The 16,649-nt window shown below is 43.4% G+C and overlaps 1 protein-coding gene across 2 annotated transcripts in view; it reads right to left on the bottom strand.

The window, feature by feature from the left end:
* Positions 1–16,649, bottom strand: part of LOC107271166 (calcium-transporting ATPase sarcoplasmic/endoplasmic reticulum type) — a 29,171-nt gene that overhangs the window by 6,550 nt on the left and 5,972 nt on the right. Inside the window, exons 3-13 of one of the 2 annotated variants that reach the window (XM_015746828.2) lie at positions 8,319–8,336; positions 6,504–6,586; positions 6,030–6,416; positions 5,449–5,936; positions 4,366–5,371; positions 4,067–4,287; positions 3,849–3,984; positions 3,612–3,764; positions 3,398–3,531; positions 3,206–3,323; positions 3,010–3,127 (exon numbers count right to left, since the gene is read on the bottom strand). In XM_015746828.2, the coding sequence (XP_015602314.1) occupies positions 3,010–3,127; positions 3,206–3,323; positions 3,398–3,531; positions 3,612–3,764; positions 3,849–3,984; positions 4,067–4,287; positions 4,366–5,371; positions 5,449–5,936; positions 6,030–6,416; positions 6,504–6,586; positions 8,319–8,336 (2,862 nt within the window). Of the gene's footprint in view, positions 1–1,378; positions 3,128–3,205; positions 3,324–3,397; positions 3,532–3,611; positions 3,765–3,848; positions 3,985–4,066; positions 4,288–4,365; positions 5,372–5,448; positions 5,937–6,029; positions 6,417–6,503; positions 6,587–8,318; positions 8,337–16,649 lie in introns of those variants that run through there. The other variant, XM_015746827.2, reaches the window with a different exon arrangement.

The following is a 16,649-nucleotide window of genomic DNA, read 5'->3' as shown; positions in this document are numbered from 1 at the left end:
AAAACTTTAAAAAAAAAAAAAAAAAAAAACTTTTTTCCACGAATTTACAAAATATTTCTGAACGTTATTTATATTACTTGTGAAAGTGGGCAATCAATTTTTTTTTTTTTCATTACTTTTTCTTTTATCGATACACCTCGAATTTCGGTGTCAATCACCGTGGGATAAGCGACGTGAACAAAAATTTTTTTTTACTTCTTTTTGGTTATGGCGTGACGTTAATAGACTCTGCGCACTGACGGTACCTAAACGCGTACGATATTGTACAGCCATTGAAGGTGTATAGTATGTTAATGAAAATCTGACAGTACTCCGTTACGAGTATCGATAAATTTGAACAAGTACGGCAAATTGCGCGCGTCGATATCGAAAATCGGAGATTTGAAATTTGTAGATATTCGAATGTAAAGGATCGATAATTTTTTTTGTTTTCGAGGATACGATGACGATTCTGACATTAAAAAAATTATATAAAATACGCGATGACGATGACTCTGTCTCACAGTGTTCCTCCCGATCGGTAATCCCTAAGCAATGACGTATTCGTACGATTCGGATTAATTTTTTTCACGTTTTACACCTAAACGCCGTAACACGTAATCTCGAAATAATTCGGGATAAAATTTATCAATAAGAATCAATAACGATCAGGAAGCCAAGATATAAATATACATAATTCGCACGGTGCGCTTTATCACACTGTCCACGATCGACGACCGTTAATTAGCCAAGTACAAAAATTCACCCTAATCCGAAACGTTGAACGATGAAAAATGACTTCTAGACGTATACTGCCGGTCGAGCGCTGCTAACGACGAAATTGTCTATTGACACGAGGAACAATTTTATTGTCGATCGTGAATCATTGATCGGGAGCGAGACCGTGATGAAAATTTTAATAAATTTTATAATTATCCTCCCTATGAATAACATAGTACGTACGTCACTAGCCGTATGAAATTAAATAGGATAACTAGACAAAGGGAATGAATGACATGTGGCTTGTCAAGGTTTTAGATGATGATGACGATGATGAACATGACGCAGAACATCGCCCGAGTTTCCTTACGTCTACGCATGCGTAAAAGCCCGTTTACACCCAGGAAGACACACGTGTTAGAAGCGGTTTTTTTTTTGTTATTTTTATCCCAGACGATCTTCTCCACGATCCCAGTGTCCATGCGCAATCGGCTCTCGAAGAGGTCAGCAGCACGGCTCTTCCCGCAGTCACGGATCGCACTTCTTCCTCGGCGGCAGCAAGCTTGTTACTGGTGAAGGAGGAAAAAGAAAAGAAAAAACCACAAAACACGTAACACGCACCGACAAAGAGCCAGGTTATAAATTAGCGTTATCGTTAGGAGAAGCAATTGCTTGATCAAGACAGTCCCAGGCGCTCATCGACTTTGCACAATTGTCATACAGGGATGTTAAGGGTGTATAGTCGTGCGTCAAACGAATAGACTGATGAGGGGTACCAAGAGAGAAAAAAAAAAGGAATTAATCGTAAGAACAAAAAAAAAAGTACCATAGGAAAAGAGGAAATTTTCTATCGATAAAGTCGGAAGCAATCCCGGTACTTTCTCTATCTAATCGAAAGGAAATAATTGAATTCGAATAATCCGTGAATACAATTTGTAGCTAATAATGTACAGACTTCTATCTACTACCTTATGTACAATCGAAATGCTACTTAGGAGAAACGAAAGGTTCTACGGGCTCGTCCGAAGGTCGATCTATTATGCAATCGCGCGATCGGCCTTCGCGAATCTCTAATAAAATATTAACGCTAAGGGTTAACGTTCGACTTGACGTCGACGTCTTATAAGGAAGTGAACCACCGTATCGGTAATCGAAAATAGTTACAGATCGAGAAAATTCACCACGGTGGTGTTCGCGTTTTCATATGGCGCCCGTGCTCGCGATTTTTCGTCTCTTTAGACGTAATCGGTGATAATGCAACGATAAGCAATTCCAGAATGCAAACAAGAAATTACATGCTATAACACGTATATGAACAAACGTATACAAGATGTGCATCAGGATGAATACAAATGAGACTACACTGACCTACACCAATGGTTAATTAAATAATACACACGTGCAAATACGTAGAATCGGGAGTGATAAGGGATAGGACACAACACGATATCCGATTACAATCAATTCGCACGAGCACGTGTAACGATAACAGTAAGATGACATCAGTGAAGAAAGGTTTCGGAGTTTTACACGATTAGAAGGCACTCGTACAAAAAGAAAAGAATTTAAGAAATTCATTTGGCGAAACGAGCAGAACCGAGGTGATAAAGATTAAACAAAAAATTATAGACAGAACTAATGCACGATAACGTAGGGATAGGTATTTCTATACGCTTTCTGGATGCCACTGGAGGTTGGTACGACCGTTAGGGCGACGTCGGGGTTGTTTACACGGTGTTGGTGGTTGGCGAGCATGGTCAGCCTTTCGAGGTCCGCATAGAGGAAGTAGTTGAGATATTATATGTATCTCATCTGGTTGCACTGACTAATACACCATGCGCAACAGTTAAACTGGTTAAAAAATCTCACTTAAACACACTTCGTTAAATCGATCCTTATGAAAACCTTCCCGTGCCACGGGGAAGTTTAAGCTAAATGCAAACTGCAAGTCCCAGGAGCTTCGGTTAGACGACGATGGCTCCGTCCGTAGTGTCACTCTTACGGAGGAGGACGAGGTCGTCGTTTCTCAGTATTTTCTTTTTTTTTTTTTTTACTTTTCTTTGAACTAACTTTTCACTCTCACTCTCCACCTTTCTCTCTTTACTTTTGCTCTCAATCTCTCTCTCTCTCTTTCTATGTCTCGTTCTCTCAGTGATTGCTCACACTTTCTCACACGCAATCTCTCCGCTTGCTTTCATACTCTTTCGCACGCGCATACTCTCACTTTCTATATGGGGAAAACGTATAAAAGTCCAAAGAACACGGCCCACATTAAAACGATCCAATGCACGGTGTAAATTGGGTTCTCACCGTCTGTGATCTTTCTGGCAACGAACTTCAGGGTTTCGTCGAGAAGTACCACTGGAATGGAGAACTTCATAACGGTAACCCATTCTTCGACAGTCAGTGGGGTGACTTGGAACACAGACTGTAACAGAGATTTAATTTGAAAAGTCTAGTACTTTAATTTATTCTTGCCGAGGTTAATGGCTGGTTCGGCACTTACCGAAAGAACGTCGACGTAGAGGATGACGAAGTGGAGTGTGAAGGAAAGGGCCATAGAAGCGATGAGCCACATGTTGGACCATGGGGGCATGCTGATCAGAGACTGGTTCTCAGATAAACTGTAAGCAAGAGCATCGTTCGTGTGTGTCAAGTAAAATTATAAAATTTGAAATTCTGGATTAACGAGTTTTACCTGTTCATGGCGTTCAACATTTCAATGGTGACAAGTACGGAAAGAGCCATAGTCATGGGATGCGGGTCGGAGAAGACCTTGCAGTCAAGACCCTTGAACTCCTCACCTCCGCCAATGCAGGCCAAGTGGTGGGTCTAGAACGGAAGTATTGATTAATGAAGAAGTGCCACGATAGAATTGGACTTTATGCGATATGTCATTTGTTTATTTTTACCAGTTGGTAATAATTCATCTGAGGTCCGTGCGGGCTGTACAGGAACCACCAGGCGGCGGATCCAACGGTTGCAGCACCCACGTATCCACCAATGGCCAAGTAACGGAAGAACAACCAGCCGGAGATGAGAGATTCGTCGGCTTTACGGGGAGGCTGAGGAAGGTAAACGAAGTATAGAAATATAAGAGTGTAAACGTTGAAAATTGTTTAAATATATGTGGTTTTGTTATTTCATACCTTGTCCATGATGTCAAGATCGGGTGGATTGAAACCAAGAGCAGTAGCAGGAAGACCATCAGTGACCAGATTGACCCAGAGGAGCTGTACGGGGATGAGTGCTTCGGGAAGACCAAGAGCAGCAGTCAAGAAAATACTGAAAAAAGACGAGTTCAAAGAAATTAAATAATATTCAAAACAGCAAGAACGCGTGTCTCAGATTACTCGGATAATAATACCTGACGACTTCGCCAATATTGGAAGAGATAAGATAACGGATAAATTGTTTCATGTTGTTGTAGATGGCACGACCTTCCTCAACGGCAGCGACAATGGATGAGAAGTTATCGTCAGCCAACACCATCTCGGAAGCCGACTTAGCTACGGCTGTACCAGATCCCATAGCAATACCAATCTCAGCCTTCTTCAGGGCAGGGGCGTCATTGACACCATCACCAGTCTGTGCACGATAAGTTATCATTCATAAATTATTGAACTAAGTAGCTAAAATGTATTCAAAGAATCCACGATGACTTACCATAGCAGAGATTTCATTCATGCTCTGCAGGTACTCAACGATCTTGGATTTGTGAGCGGGCTCCACACGGGAGAAGAGACGAGCCCTAGCGCAGGCGGCCTTTTGTTCGGCAATAGGAAGATCATCGAATTCACGTCCAGAGTAAGACTTGCCAGTAGTATCCTCGTCCTCGCCGAAGACACCAATACGACGGCAGATAGCTTCAGCAGTGGCCTTGTTATCACCAGTGATGACAATGACACGGATACCAGCAGCACGGCACCTGACAATGGAGTCGAAGACCTCCTTGCGGGGAGGATCAAGCATACCAACGACACCGACGAAGGTGAGGTCCTTCTCGTAGGTGTAGAACTTGGTGGAGTCACCCAAGTCCATTTCGTCAGGCTTCATTGGGTGATCAGCAGCAGCGAGAGCCAAACAACGCAGAGTATCGCGCCCAGTACCGTATTGACGAGTGAGTTCCAGGATGCGGTTCTTCAGAGAAGAGGTCAGAGGGAACTTCTGAGTACCGACACGAGCGTGCGTGCATCTGTCCAGGACACCTTCGGGAGCACCCTTGACGAAGAGCTTGGGTCCGGTTCCAAGTTTGCTGGGCTTGAGAGGAACGCAGTAGGAGGACATGGATTTACGATCGCGAGAGAACTCCAGGGTGAACTCCTTCTTCCACTTGGTCTCGATGTCCTGTCTGACGGCAATGGCGGCGTTACGACGGTCCAGTCCGGACTTGGGGACAGCGAAGGGATTGATCTTCTCAGCCAAGACAATGAGTGCGGTCTCGGTAGCCTCGCCGACCTTCTCAAAAGCCTGTTTGAACTCATTGAAGTCAATAGCGGAGTCGTTGCACATGATGCAGATGGTGCTGATTTCATGAAGAGTCTCAAAGTCGGATCCCTTAACCTTCTGTCCCTTGAGGAATATCTCACCGATGGGTTCATAGGTGGAGCCAGTAATTTCGAATTCGTGGAAGCTGCTGTCGTTACCCTCGATTTTTTCGAAGGTAAACATACTGAAAACAATCAATGTTAAATATAATAACGCTTCAACAAAAAACAGATCAGCTCCTCGTCTCTCCATAATACATACCGGCTGACGGACATCTGATTGGTGGTCAAAGTTCCAGTCTTATCAGAGCAGATAACAGACGTGCAACCAAGGGTCTCAACGGAAGGCAGGGATCTGACAATGGCGTTCTTCTTGGCCATACGACGAGTACCAAGAGCCAAGCAAGTGGTGATGACAGCGGGCAGACCTTCAGGAATAGCAGCGACGGCCAGAGCTACGGCAATCTTGAAGTAATAGATGGCACCCTTGATCCAGGAACCACCGTGAGCGGGATCGTTGAAGTGTCCAATATTAATAGCCCAGACAGCGACGCAAATTACGGAAATGACTTTGGACAGTTGTTCACCGAACTCATCCAATTTCTGTTGCAGGGGCGTCTTGATCTCCTCGGTCTCGGACATCTCGGTACGGATCTTACCGATGGCAGTGTTAAGACCAGTTCCAATTACGACACCACGAGCCTTACCAGCAGCAACATTGGTACCGGAGAAGAGAATGTTCTTCTTGTCCTGATGGAACGAACGAATAAAATTGTAATTCTTATTTCTGAGTACAACGAACAATCCAGATAAGTATACTCATCGATCTCAGAAAATATTTACCTGGTTCACAGCACGAGGATCGGGTACGGGGTCGGTGTGCTTGATAACGGATACAGATTCACCAGTCAAGATGGACTGATCGATCCTGAGAGTGGTAGAGTAGATCTTGGTAAGACGAATGTCAGCAGGGATCTTGTCGCCGACGGACACCTCAACGATGTCGCCGGGTACGATCTCCTTGGCGCGGATCCTCTGGACGCCGGACTTGTCGCCTCTGACTACCTTTCCCATCTCGGGCTCATATTCCTTCAGAGCTTCAATCGCGGACTCGGCGTTACGTTCTTGCCACACGCCGACCACGGCATTGGCAATAAGGATGAGCAGAATGACGAAGGGTTCGACGAAGGCAGTGAAGGCATCGTCGTGCTCTTCAAATAAAGCTAATACCTGGTGGAACAAAGAGAATAATATCACGTTAAATGATGCAATAACAGTAAACGTAACTCGCGCGTACTATCAGCGAAGAATACTTACGAAAGAAATAATAGCAGCTAATAGAAGGATCTTAACTAGAAGGTCGTCGAACTGTTCTAGGACGAGTTGCCAAATGGATTTTCCTGTAAATCGTAATATTTACTTCCATTACCATTTTTCCTTTCAAACAAGCATTTCACGTCCCAAGAAAATCGATGCGAGTCTTTGAGCTAAGATACACCCGCTATCGCTGACGTCCTGGTGAAATGACTTAAAAAAAAATTCTTAATAGCCGCGCTTATTTTCGTGCCCAGATTCGTCTACGTAATGAAAGTTAGAAATCGTTTATGCCTTCCTCCACGTAGAATTCCAGATAATCGACCTATCACCCGCTACAGCTCGAGTGGTCAGCCATGTGTTTCTGTACCGAAGGAACTTACGTTTCCGACTGGCCTTTTGATTAGATGGCCATTTCTCAAGGTACTTTATTAACGCCGAAGCTTTCGAAATAACCGCAATCTTTCAAATATTAACCGCGACTCGAAATATTGTCAGCGCCGTGCATATATGTGGCTCAAAGTAGAGAAGTACATAAGTGAAACAGTCAAAATTATAAATAATAGTAATAGCGCTGAGCAGTATTTTTAAAAATTAAAAATTAACGCGCTAATAATGACAATAATTATTTTTACAATTTCACTCGCTAACGACATAGCAACAATAGTTGTCTGCGCAGAGCGCGTTTACATTGTTATAATTGTGAGGAACGAACGCGTGGAATGTATGACGCCACGTAAAGGCGCGTAACGACAGAACGCTGGCGTCAGAAAACTGGCGGAACAGACGCCAGCAGATCCAGGGAGGCCTGACGTCCTTGATGGGAACTGCCTTTTGCCAGCACATGCAATTGACGTCACGTCGCGGTGTCCGTGGCGCGAACGTTCGCTGATTTCATTAATCGTAATTCTCGACGGGGAACGCGCGAGCGCGCGCCAAGTGAAAATACCGGACTTGCCATTACAATTGATACGGAAGTGCAGAGCTGGGCTGTCAGTGACCCACTAGGATGACCTCTAAAAAAAAATTTTTAAGCAGTAAAAATTTTTATAATTTTATCCACCAAAAATAAAGTCTACGGATCAAGAAAAAGCCTTCGCGGAGGTCCTGTGTCAAAATGAAAATAGAAAAAAAAAATTTTCAAACCGAATTTCAGTCATGCCAAATGCATCGGGGTGCATTCATCCTTGCCGTATGCAGTTCCCGATGCAATTTACTTGCCAATGAAACAGACGGCTGCTCCGTGCAGATATATCCAACGTATGCATTATACTCTAAGCTTGCACCAGACGTCAGCTCCTGCTGCACGTCGGCCTACTTAGATACGAGTGTGTAATGACAGACGTTCAAGCTTCATTCAGAGAATTCGAATAAATGCGAATTACCGAGATGACGTCACGCGGGAAGAAAGCGGCTTGCAAATCGTTCGCTTAGTTTCGCGAAGCAGCAACAAAGCCAAATGACAGTCGAACGATGAAAGAAGGGAAAAAGTTCACTCAGAAGGCTAATTTCGCATAAATCATATAACACGTAACGAAATGCTCGCCATTTACGTATATAATCACATTGCCGTGGGAAGCCACGATTTTACGAAGTCTAAAACCTCTCGGAAAACCTATGACTGCAGGATCCGAGCCGACTGCGACGGTCGGAGCCACGCCGGTATTGATATATTCCAAAGTTCTTGCAAACTACGAAATCTCGTCTCCGTCGAACCGGCGACGTCTCAGAATAAGCACGCGCGTCCTCCAATTTCACAGAATCCGATCTTAGCTCATAGACATGTACCGGAAATGACGTATAGCACCGGAAACTTACCCTCCTCAGCCGGCAATTCTGTAACAGAGAAAAAAACTCAATTAGCAAAAAAAAATAATAATAATTGACAAATAAGAAAAATTTTCACTTCTTAAGCTCAACATAGAAATAGTCATCGTGGCGTTGGTTCGCGCGGGAATTTCAAAACTAAATTATTCCCACAACCCGACCCGACGTCATCCCCTTTAAACTGTCCCAGTTGAAACTGCCCGAGGTAACGCCAAGATTTCCATCCCGTATAATCTCCGCTCCAACAGCACCGTAGATAAAAACAGTACGGATAATCCGAGCAAAAGAACAAAGATTTCCCAGAAGCCACCGGCCGCGCAATCTCTAAAAAAAAAGCGTCCCCGGCAAAATTACAAAATTCCATAAAACGTAAAAAAAAAAAATTTCCCAAAAAAAAAAAAGGTCTCATCCCCCGATCGCACAGATTCGTAAATTCGTTTAACCGCTACAAAGTAGAAAATTCTTGTTAGACTCCGGATAATCCCATATACAAACGTCATCGGGTTTCTCGTCCACACATCGTATATACATATGTGAACAAGAGGCGACAGTCCCTCATTGGTCACGACAAGAATCGATCGATAAAGTCGTCAGCGGGCATCGGTCATGGAAATGTTAACCAGCATATAAAAGCATGATCAGCATATACGCACGTATGCCTGGAAACACGTATGAAGCATACGAGTGGAAAATCATGTTTATATTTTCTTTTTCCCCCATACTTAACGAACGGCGAGCCAGAGTCGGCTGCGAAGGCGTACGGGAAGAAGCCGCCGCCATGTTTGCATCCCGCGAGTAAATTCTTATGTGCATCGTGGTGCATCCGCATAGGCGGACGCATCCACCACGAGGAGGTAAGCGCATCGGTCTGCGACATAGGTGGCAAAGGGGGGCGCGAGAGGAGAAGCGTCGAGGCTCCGGCGGCCGGAGGAGAAAAGTCGTAAGTGTGTCCAGCGGGCGACAAAGGAGCGGAGAGTTTTCACTGTGCGACAGGGCGGGGGGTGGCGGCGACCGAGGATATTTATCACGCAACGCCGAGCCCGATGCAAGGCCGACGACAAAGCCGATAACCATAAACAAACCTTATATGGGGAAAAACGAAAGCCAACGGCGACCACGGCGGTTACGATTATTTAACGATATTCGTTTTAAAGGTTCGTTCACACGGAGAGCTGGACGAATTTTCTTTTTTTTTTTTTCGTACTTCCAACGAAGTAACGGTACTATTTGTCTGTATATGTATATGACGTACGTATCTCGATATTATTATGTCAAGCTGTTAAAGCGGCATCCACAAGTGTCTGAATTACGTCTTTTGTGAGCGCGGGTTAACGACACTGTACCTCTATTGTCGGTAGTAACGTCGATGAGTGCCGCCATTGTCGACGTAAACGAACGTGTAAGCGTTACGAGGTGAACATTTTTTTTTTTTTTACCGTTTCTCGAAATAGCGCTTAGGCGGCTTCTTCGCGCGAGAGCCAACGTACTCTGGCCCGACGACGATGACGCAGGGGAATCCGGACAATAAGAAATATACGAGGTGCCCAAGTCTGTCCGATCGAGATTATCTGATTCGATTCTGATCGATCGATAAATCGCTGCGAGAGACTTGCGGGTGTCGAATGTACACAGAGACAGAGGGAAAAGGAGGCGGAACGAGCGATTAATCTCATTAACGACCGATCACGAATCTGCTCGCGTTACGCGCCTGAATTACTTCAACTGGCATTTAATCAACTTTACTATAATTTGCTTTTTTCTTACAGTCGATTACACACAGAAAAGAAAATTTATTCCCAAAGTAAAATTCGCGATCGTGTCAATTCCGCGCAATCACTCTAGTCACTACGTCACCCCGAAGTAATTAACACGTTGACGTTATCAGTCAATTGGAGTGTATGGTGCTATCAGCAGTGAATATCCCTCAAGTTTACGCTAATCGATAAAAAATTTAGGTAAAAAAAAAAAATAAGCCCAGAGTCATTGAAGACATAGAAAAATTTTGACATGGTAAAAAATTTTCAAAAAAAATTTTTTTTTCTCAACCCGCAAACTCGATCGGAAATGACAATCGAAAGAAGAGAAACCTACTCACGAAAAGTTACTAGGGTTCCTTTGACTGATAAATAAAAAGAGTTGACAAAAAAGTAAATCCAAAATTTCCTTTGACAAAATTCGAGAAACGATCGAACCGTGTTGCGTCGTTCGGCGACCGGAAGCGGAAGGCCCGACAGTCCCCTCGACAAGCCTCCCTCCGCGCTACGGGCACAATACAAAATTAGGGTACCCCCGGTATTACCCCTTTATCGCGTCAACAAAGTTCGCACGAATTTCACAAGCGAAGGGTAAATATTTGATCGGCCGTATCCTTGCTTGATTTAGAGACTTCCCACGCGATCACGGCCACATGGACCGCAAATGACGTTTACATAACCTCCTATAAGATTTCCAAACGTGCCACGTGAAAACTACGATGACGCGTTCTCTCGCCCGAACGATACGACGTTTAAGCGCAAGTAAAATGGCCCAAGTTAATAGGCGCGTTTTACTCCCACTCGGCAAGAGGCGACTCGCTCGAATCGTACCAACCCGGGATAAACGGGCTCCGACTTAACCCGCGCGAACAGCGTCAATCGCTATGGCAAACATTTAAACATTTAGTCGCTCCGTCTGGTCGATAAGACTTGGCGGGAGTAATGAAAAAAAATATGTGACGCTTCTAAAAAAAAAATTACCTAAAAATTTTCAACCGACCTAAATCATTTCTCGACTACGGCACACTAAGGACCTCTCGCTGGTAATCATTGCACAACTGTACACCAAGACCGGTATGACTGTGTGTGACGTGGGTTTCCCTCTTCTGTTTTTTTCCGATCGATGGAATTTCCTAATTCATGTCTCACGTCACCCGTGCTAACGTAAAATAATCTATTTTGCCATTAAATATTATAGTACTCTGGTGAGTCCCGGTTACAAGCGACTTAAGTCTCGGGCGCCAGCATCGATCCTAGAATCGAGTTAGCGCGGAAAAGTAGCCTTCGTATTTACGGTACGGCTAAGGTAACGTGGTAGATACGCGGTTCCCGTGTTATGTACCTACTTAGATGCTATGTACAGAGGCTATGTGTTCATACGCAAGTAGACACGAGGAAGGATGCAGGTACTAACAGTGGATGGTACATATGTACGTGTATATATATATATATATATACGATACAGAATAGAGAGAGAGGAACAGAAGCGTACTACCTTATGACGATATATCCGATAGTCCTTGACGATCGAGTAATACGGGAAAAAAAAAAAAAAAGTAAACAGGCCGATACAAAATTTCAAGAGAGATTCAAACCGAGAGTTTCCAAGGCGGGCAAGTTACGAGAAAAATCACAAGAGAATACAGAGATTAGGTTAAAGAAAAAAAGTGGAACAGAATTTAAAAAAAAAAATTTACATTGAAAAGCCAGAAAAAAACGATCAGACCGGAAGTCGTACGAACGCTGTACCAATATTCCTCGAGAAGTCTGTAAGGACAAGTGACTCTGAATATATGTAGACAATGTTGGCCTAAAAAAAAATTGTCCAATTTTTTCTAGCCTCCCCCCAACCCCCCTACCCATCCCTCCCCACTCTGCCAATTAATTTTTTCCCAGCTTCTCCCATGAAATCAAAATGAATTTTTACGACAAGGACACTCGGGAAGACCTCTCCCCTCCTGCGTTTCGCTGAAATGGCCGCACGAGCCGCGAAGAACAAGTCTTTTTCGTTGATAATTGACAGACGAGGGTTTCGCGTAACGCCGAAAAAAAATGACAAAAATTGCGAAGAATGAAGTTCGAGGGAGAGAGATAGAAATTGGAAAAAAAAGTATATATATATATATATATATATATATATATATATATAATGAGAAAAAGCGATAGGAGAATTTTTGAAGATCCTCGCGCGTCACGTCCCTGACCCAGGTCAACGTCGGTAGAGCCTCGGGACTTCTTTACCGACGTTCGGTGCCTTGCAAAGAAACATTACACGACGAATGACTGACGCACGGCGAACTGACGTCATCCGTTCAACAGCCTCATCCGTCGCAAGCAGTATGAATTTGAAGATAACGCTTAAACGCTTAACGATAGATCCTGAGGATCGAGTTGCGCAATCGTCCGATCCACTCTCGAGTTTACCCATTTCTTTTCGTCGCGATCAAGCGAATCGATACGCGCAAACGTCGCTTAAGGTTTGCCTGGCGACGAGGCCATCGCTTATCGACAGGTGGGTCTGTCAGTTGTTCCACCTGAGACAACCCGACAAGCACTTGAAAGCCTATGCCTTATATACATATACACAATAATGATAATTCGGAGGTAAAGTGGCATCGAAAATTACTCTCGACTACTCGGATCAGATAGGCAACATATTAGGCACTGTTGTCGCTCGCCTAAGCCGCGATAAAGATCGTGCCAGATTTCAGGCAAATTTTCAACGCACGAATTGCACCACAGCTACAAACGTAACGTCAGATTAAAAGAGTAACGAATCCGCACTGGATTTAGATTGAGGAAGTCAGTGATTCGTCATAAATTTAAGCCCAAAACTCGAATAACCGGATCGTCGTAAAGCTCTCATCGAAGTCCATATTTTCAAAAAGTGATAAAACCGAAAAAAAAAAAACTTCAAACCAAACCTAACTTACATTACGAGTTTGATTTTTTTCCCCAAAAAAAGTAAAGTTACGAGATAAAAAAAAGTCACGCGATCCAAAAGAAAAAAATCGTAACACGTTAATTACTTCCGAGCTTTCGCAAGGATAATACCAGTATGTAAAAAACTCATTGTGCTTTTCAAAAGTCAACTCCGATTTACGGACGGCGAAAAATAGCGAGGACGGAAGAGAGGCGTACGATAAAGATTATATTGAAAAAAAAATAGACGTCTGAGGGATGCTGGGAAGAGGGGTAGGGGGGGGTTGAAAGGGATTACCAGAGATGCAATAGCGTTCAAGGAGAATTCTCTACGTCAGGATGCGTCCGATAAGACGATTAATTATTCACTCAAGTAATTAAGCAAGAATCTGTATGCGGCTGGTATATCGTATAGGTTAATTCTAAGCATACGTGTGTGTATATATATATATATATATACGTAATACGAAACAAGCGCGAGTATCTAATAAGCGCGTCGAATGAAGAAACGCGAACAGCGGAAGAGGTAATTTGAGAAGTGACGAAATTATTTATATTAAAAAAAAAAGCAGACAGATACGTCACAGAGCGAGGAATGACGTTGATAAAAAAAAAATGATTCGTTGCAAATTAAAAAAAAAAAAGCAGATAAGAGATACAATGGTCCTACAGTATTTCCGGGTACACGCGTGAGGTTCGCCGAGTCAGAGCCGAGACGGACCAAACGCGCTAGAATAACCCGTGGACAAAGTTTAATCTGTCCGCAAGCTTACGTTAGTAGACCGCGACAGAATTTCGTTTGAGTCCGATCGTCGTCCCAGGACAGAAACCCGAAGCCACGTGGTCAAAGTGAAGAAACGATTTCTGCGAGTCGATGGGTATGTGTATAAAAATCCCCGAATAATGGTTAGGATGGCCAATGAAGAGAAAGAAAAAAAAAAGAAGGAACGCTTGATCGGAGTCATCCGAATCCGTACGAACGACGTTAGATTTAACAGCCAATAAAATAGCCCATGAAACTTAAAAGGAGCCGCAAGCGCGATTCCAAGCTCGAAGGACGCGAGGTAAACCGGAAGTCGATGGAACGTGAGTCGATTGACATATCGATGATGGTCAAGTCGTTAATCTAAGGACGATAAGGATTCGGGTTAAAGAGGTTTTAATAGCAGTCGTTGACGGGTTAAAAAAAAAAGCTCATCGGCGACTCAAGTGTCACGACTATCGGGGTCTTCGCGCGGTCCACGTGGGTTCGGATACCCCGTACGTATAAACGGGTTATAAACGGGCGGCGTAATAGAAAGCATAAAGCAAATATACATACGTCAATCATGCCGAACGGAGAGCGAAGCACAGAGAAGTCGAAGCAAGTCCCGTCGCCATTGACGTCTATTAATAAGAACAACCGCAAGCTCGCGAGCCAATGAATCGGACGGACGAGCTTTTTTTTCTTCCTTCCTCTCGCTCGACGTGAATCGCATTAGTCGTTAGTGACTTGACGTTTTTTTTTTCCCCAACGACGATAATTATTATTATTATCCCAATCTAAGCCTTGTATGTGGGAAACGTCAAATCTTGTGAATAAGTCAAAAGGACAAAAAAGCGAAATGATGTAGTTTTCATTACCCATGCGGTTACATGTGAACCTCCCGTTTTTTTAGAAAAATTTTTTTTTAATTTTCGAAAAAAAAAAATTTGTCAAGTGCGTCGTATCTGTTACTATGATTTCGTACGATCGTAAAGCTTGCAGAATTGTATAATAGGTCAGAAGGCATGTAACGAGTCATTGGGTATCTTGAATCTGTGATTCCGAGGTCGCCTCGGTTCAAGCTAGAGCTATCGAGATTGACTGATAAGAGTTATCAGCGACCACAGAGGATCGTGAAGTTTGCCGGTGTATGAACAGCGCGAACGTAAAAGCGTAAATTTGAGAATTCCGATACCGTACGGTAAGACGGGTACGAGCTTTATGGAGGATCGATGATAAGGACTGATAAGGATTTTAGTGTGTCTCTTGCGGTTCAAACGTGACGCGGGACAACGAGCATTTTACAAAGTAGCGCCAAGTCGTTGAAATAACGGGTGAGCTTTGTCAGGGAAATAGCTGGGACCTTGAGAACACGTAAGACGATAGAAAAGCTATTGGCGGGCGTTCCCGAACGAAGACGAAACAAGATCCAAATATTCTTTAGCACCGAGCCAGAGATAAGGATCGGGTTTTGTTGTGACGGTGAGTCGGCAAGCGGAACGGACGGAGCGAGCTGTCTACTGGAGGGAGGTGAGTAAGCGCGGTTGGTGAGCCTTGGTTCGTCTTACTGTTACACGAGTGTTTTTGGAGGAAGACGAAAAAAAAAAAAAAAAGAAATAAAAGAACGCGCAATTTGGTAACCAGTGAGAGAGAGCGAGAGAGAGAGACATAGGTGGCTCACGAAAATAAAATATAAAAATATCCGGTAAACGCGCGCTAATTCGGTCGTGGAAGCCTACAGGGATTGGTACGACATTCGAGAATTTTCAGGCTGTTTCGCAGGGATTTCGAGCTACGTCGCTCTTAGTCGATCCCGGGGCTCCAACTAAAATATAAAACTTACATAACCTAAGACTGAAAAAAAAAAAAAAAAAAAAAAAAAAAAAAAAAAAAAAAAAAAAAAAAAATAAATCGTCCAATCACCTGTCGCGGTAGAACGAAGTGAATTTCTCGGTCTCGAGCGATACGTCAGGGATCTGCATTACCGAGCGGGAAAAGTATAACCATGAAAAAATTACCATAAGGCTCGTACCGAAGGATAGGGTGAATTTCTAAATCATAAAAGAAAAAAAGATCAATGACGACGGGTTACGCTTTGCTGACTAGCGTGGTCGCTCGTTACTTATAAACGCGTGGAGAAAGCGTCCTTACGTTATCGTCGGTATAGTGTAAATGACCATGGAAAGAATCACTCGTGCACGGATAATGCCTTGTACTCGTGTATACGCGATCCTTACGGTGAACAATAAAGCTCTCCTGTATACAGAGCGTCGGTATAAAATTCAAAAGAGAAAAATATATATATATAAAACAAACCGTTGTAAATTGCCGTGCGTAATTCTTTGAAAAGATTCGAGGACTATCTTCATGCCGCGTACACAATATATTGGCAAAATTTGAGGACTATCTTTATGCCGCGTTCATAATATATTGGGGAAGCCGGTGATTGTGGTATACGCGGAGAGTCCAATTTCTGGTTTATCCTGCCAGTGCGAATACGAATAGGCGACTTTTTCGAATGCAGCGTCACGAGCAGAGACACGAGAGGAAATATTTACGATGAATTATCATTTAATTCCATTTCGGGCGATCGCGTCAGAATGAAAGAACCTCTTTTTTTTTGTCAGCTCCTAGCTCCACGTTTCATTCGTTTAATACGGCCGAGTGGCTTATACGTGCGTGAACCGAGTAGTAGCGATTGGACGAATTTTTATTTTACTACTGAATATTTATTACGCACCTTGTGGATTATTATGCTTTGAATACCGTTCGCTTTATGGTATTATACAATTAATTCAACCGGCTGATTCTTAATGATGATATTTAATTAGTCGCGCGTTAATGAGTTATATCGGTATACAAGGCCATTCAGGTCAAATGCATCAGACTTGACAGCTCTCG

The sequence above is a fragment of the Cephus cinctus genome, unplaced genomic scaffold (assembly GCF_000341935.2).
Source record: "Cephus cinctus unplaced genomic scaffold, Ccin1 Ccin1_scaffold0921, whole genome shotgun sequence".
Taxonomy (NCBI): domain Eukaryota; kingdom Metazoa; phylum Arthropoda; class Insecta; order Hymenoptera; family Cephidae; genus Cephus; species Cephus cinctus.
The sequence above is the reverse complement of the archived record's forward strand: the minus strand, read 5'-3'. Positions and strand labels throughout refer to the sequence as shown.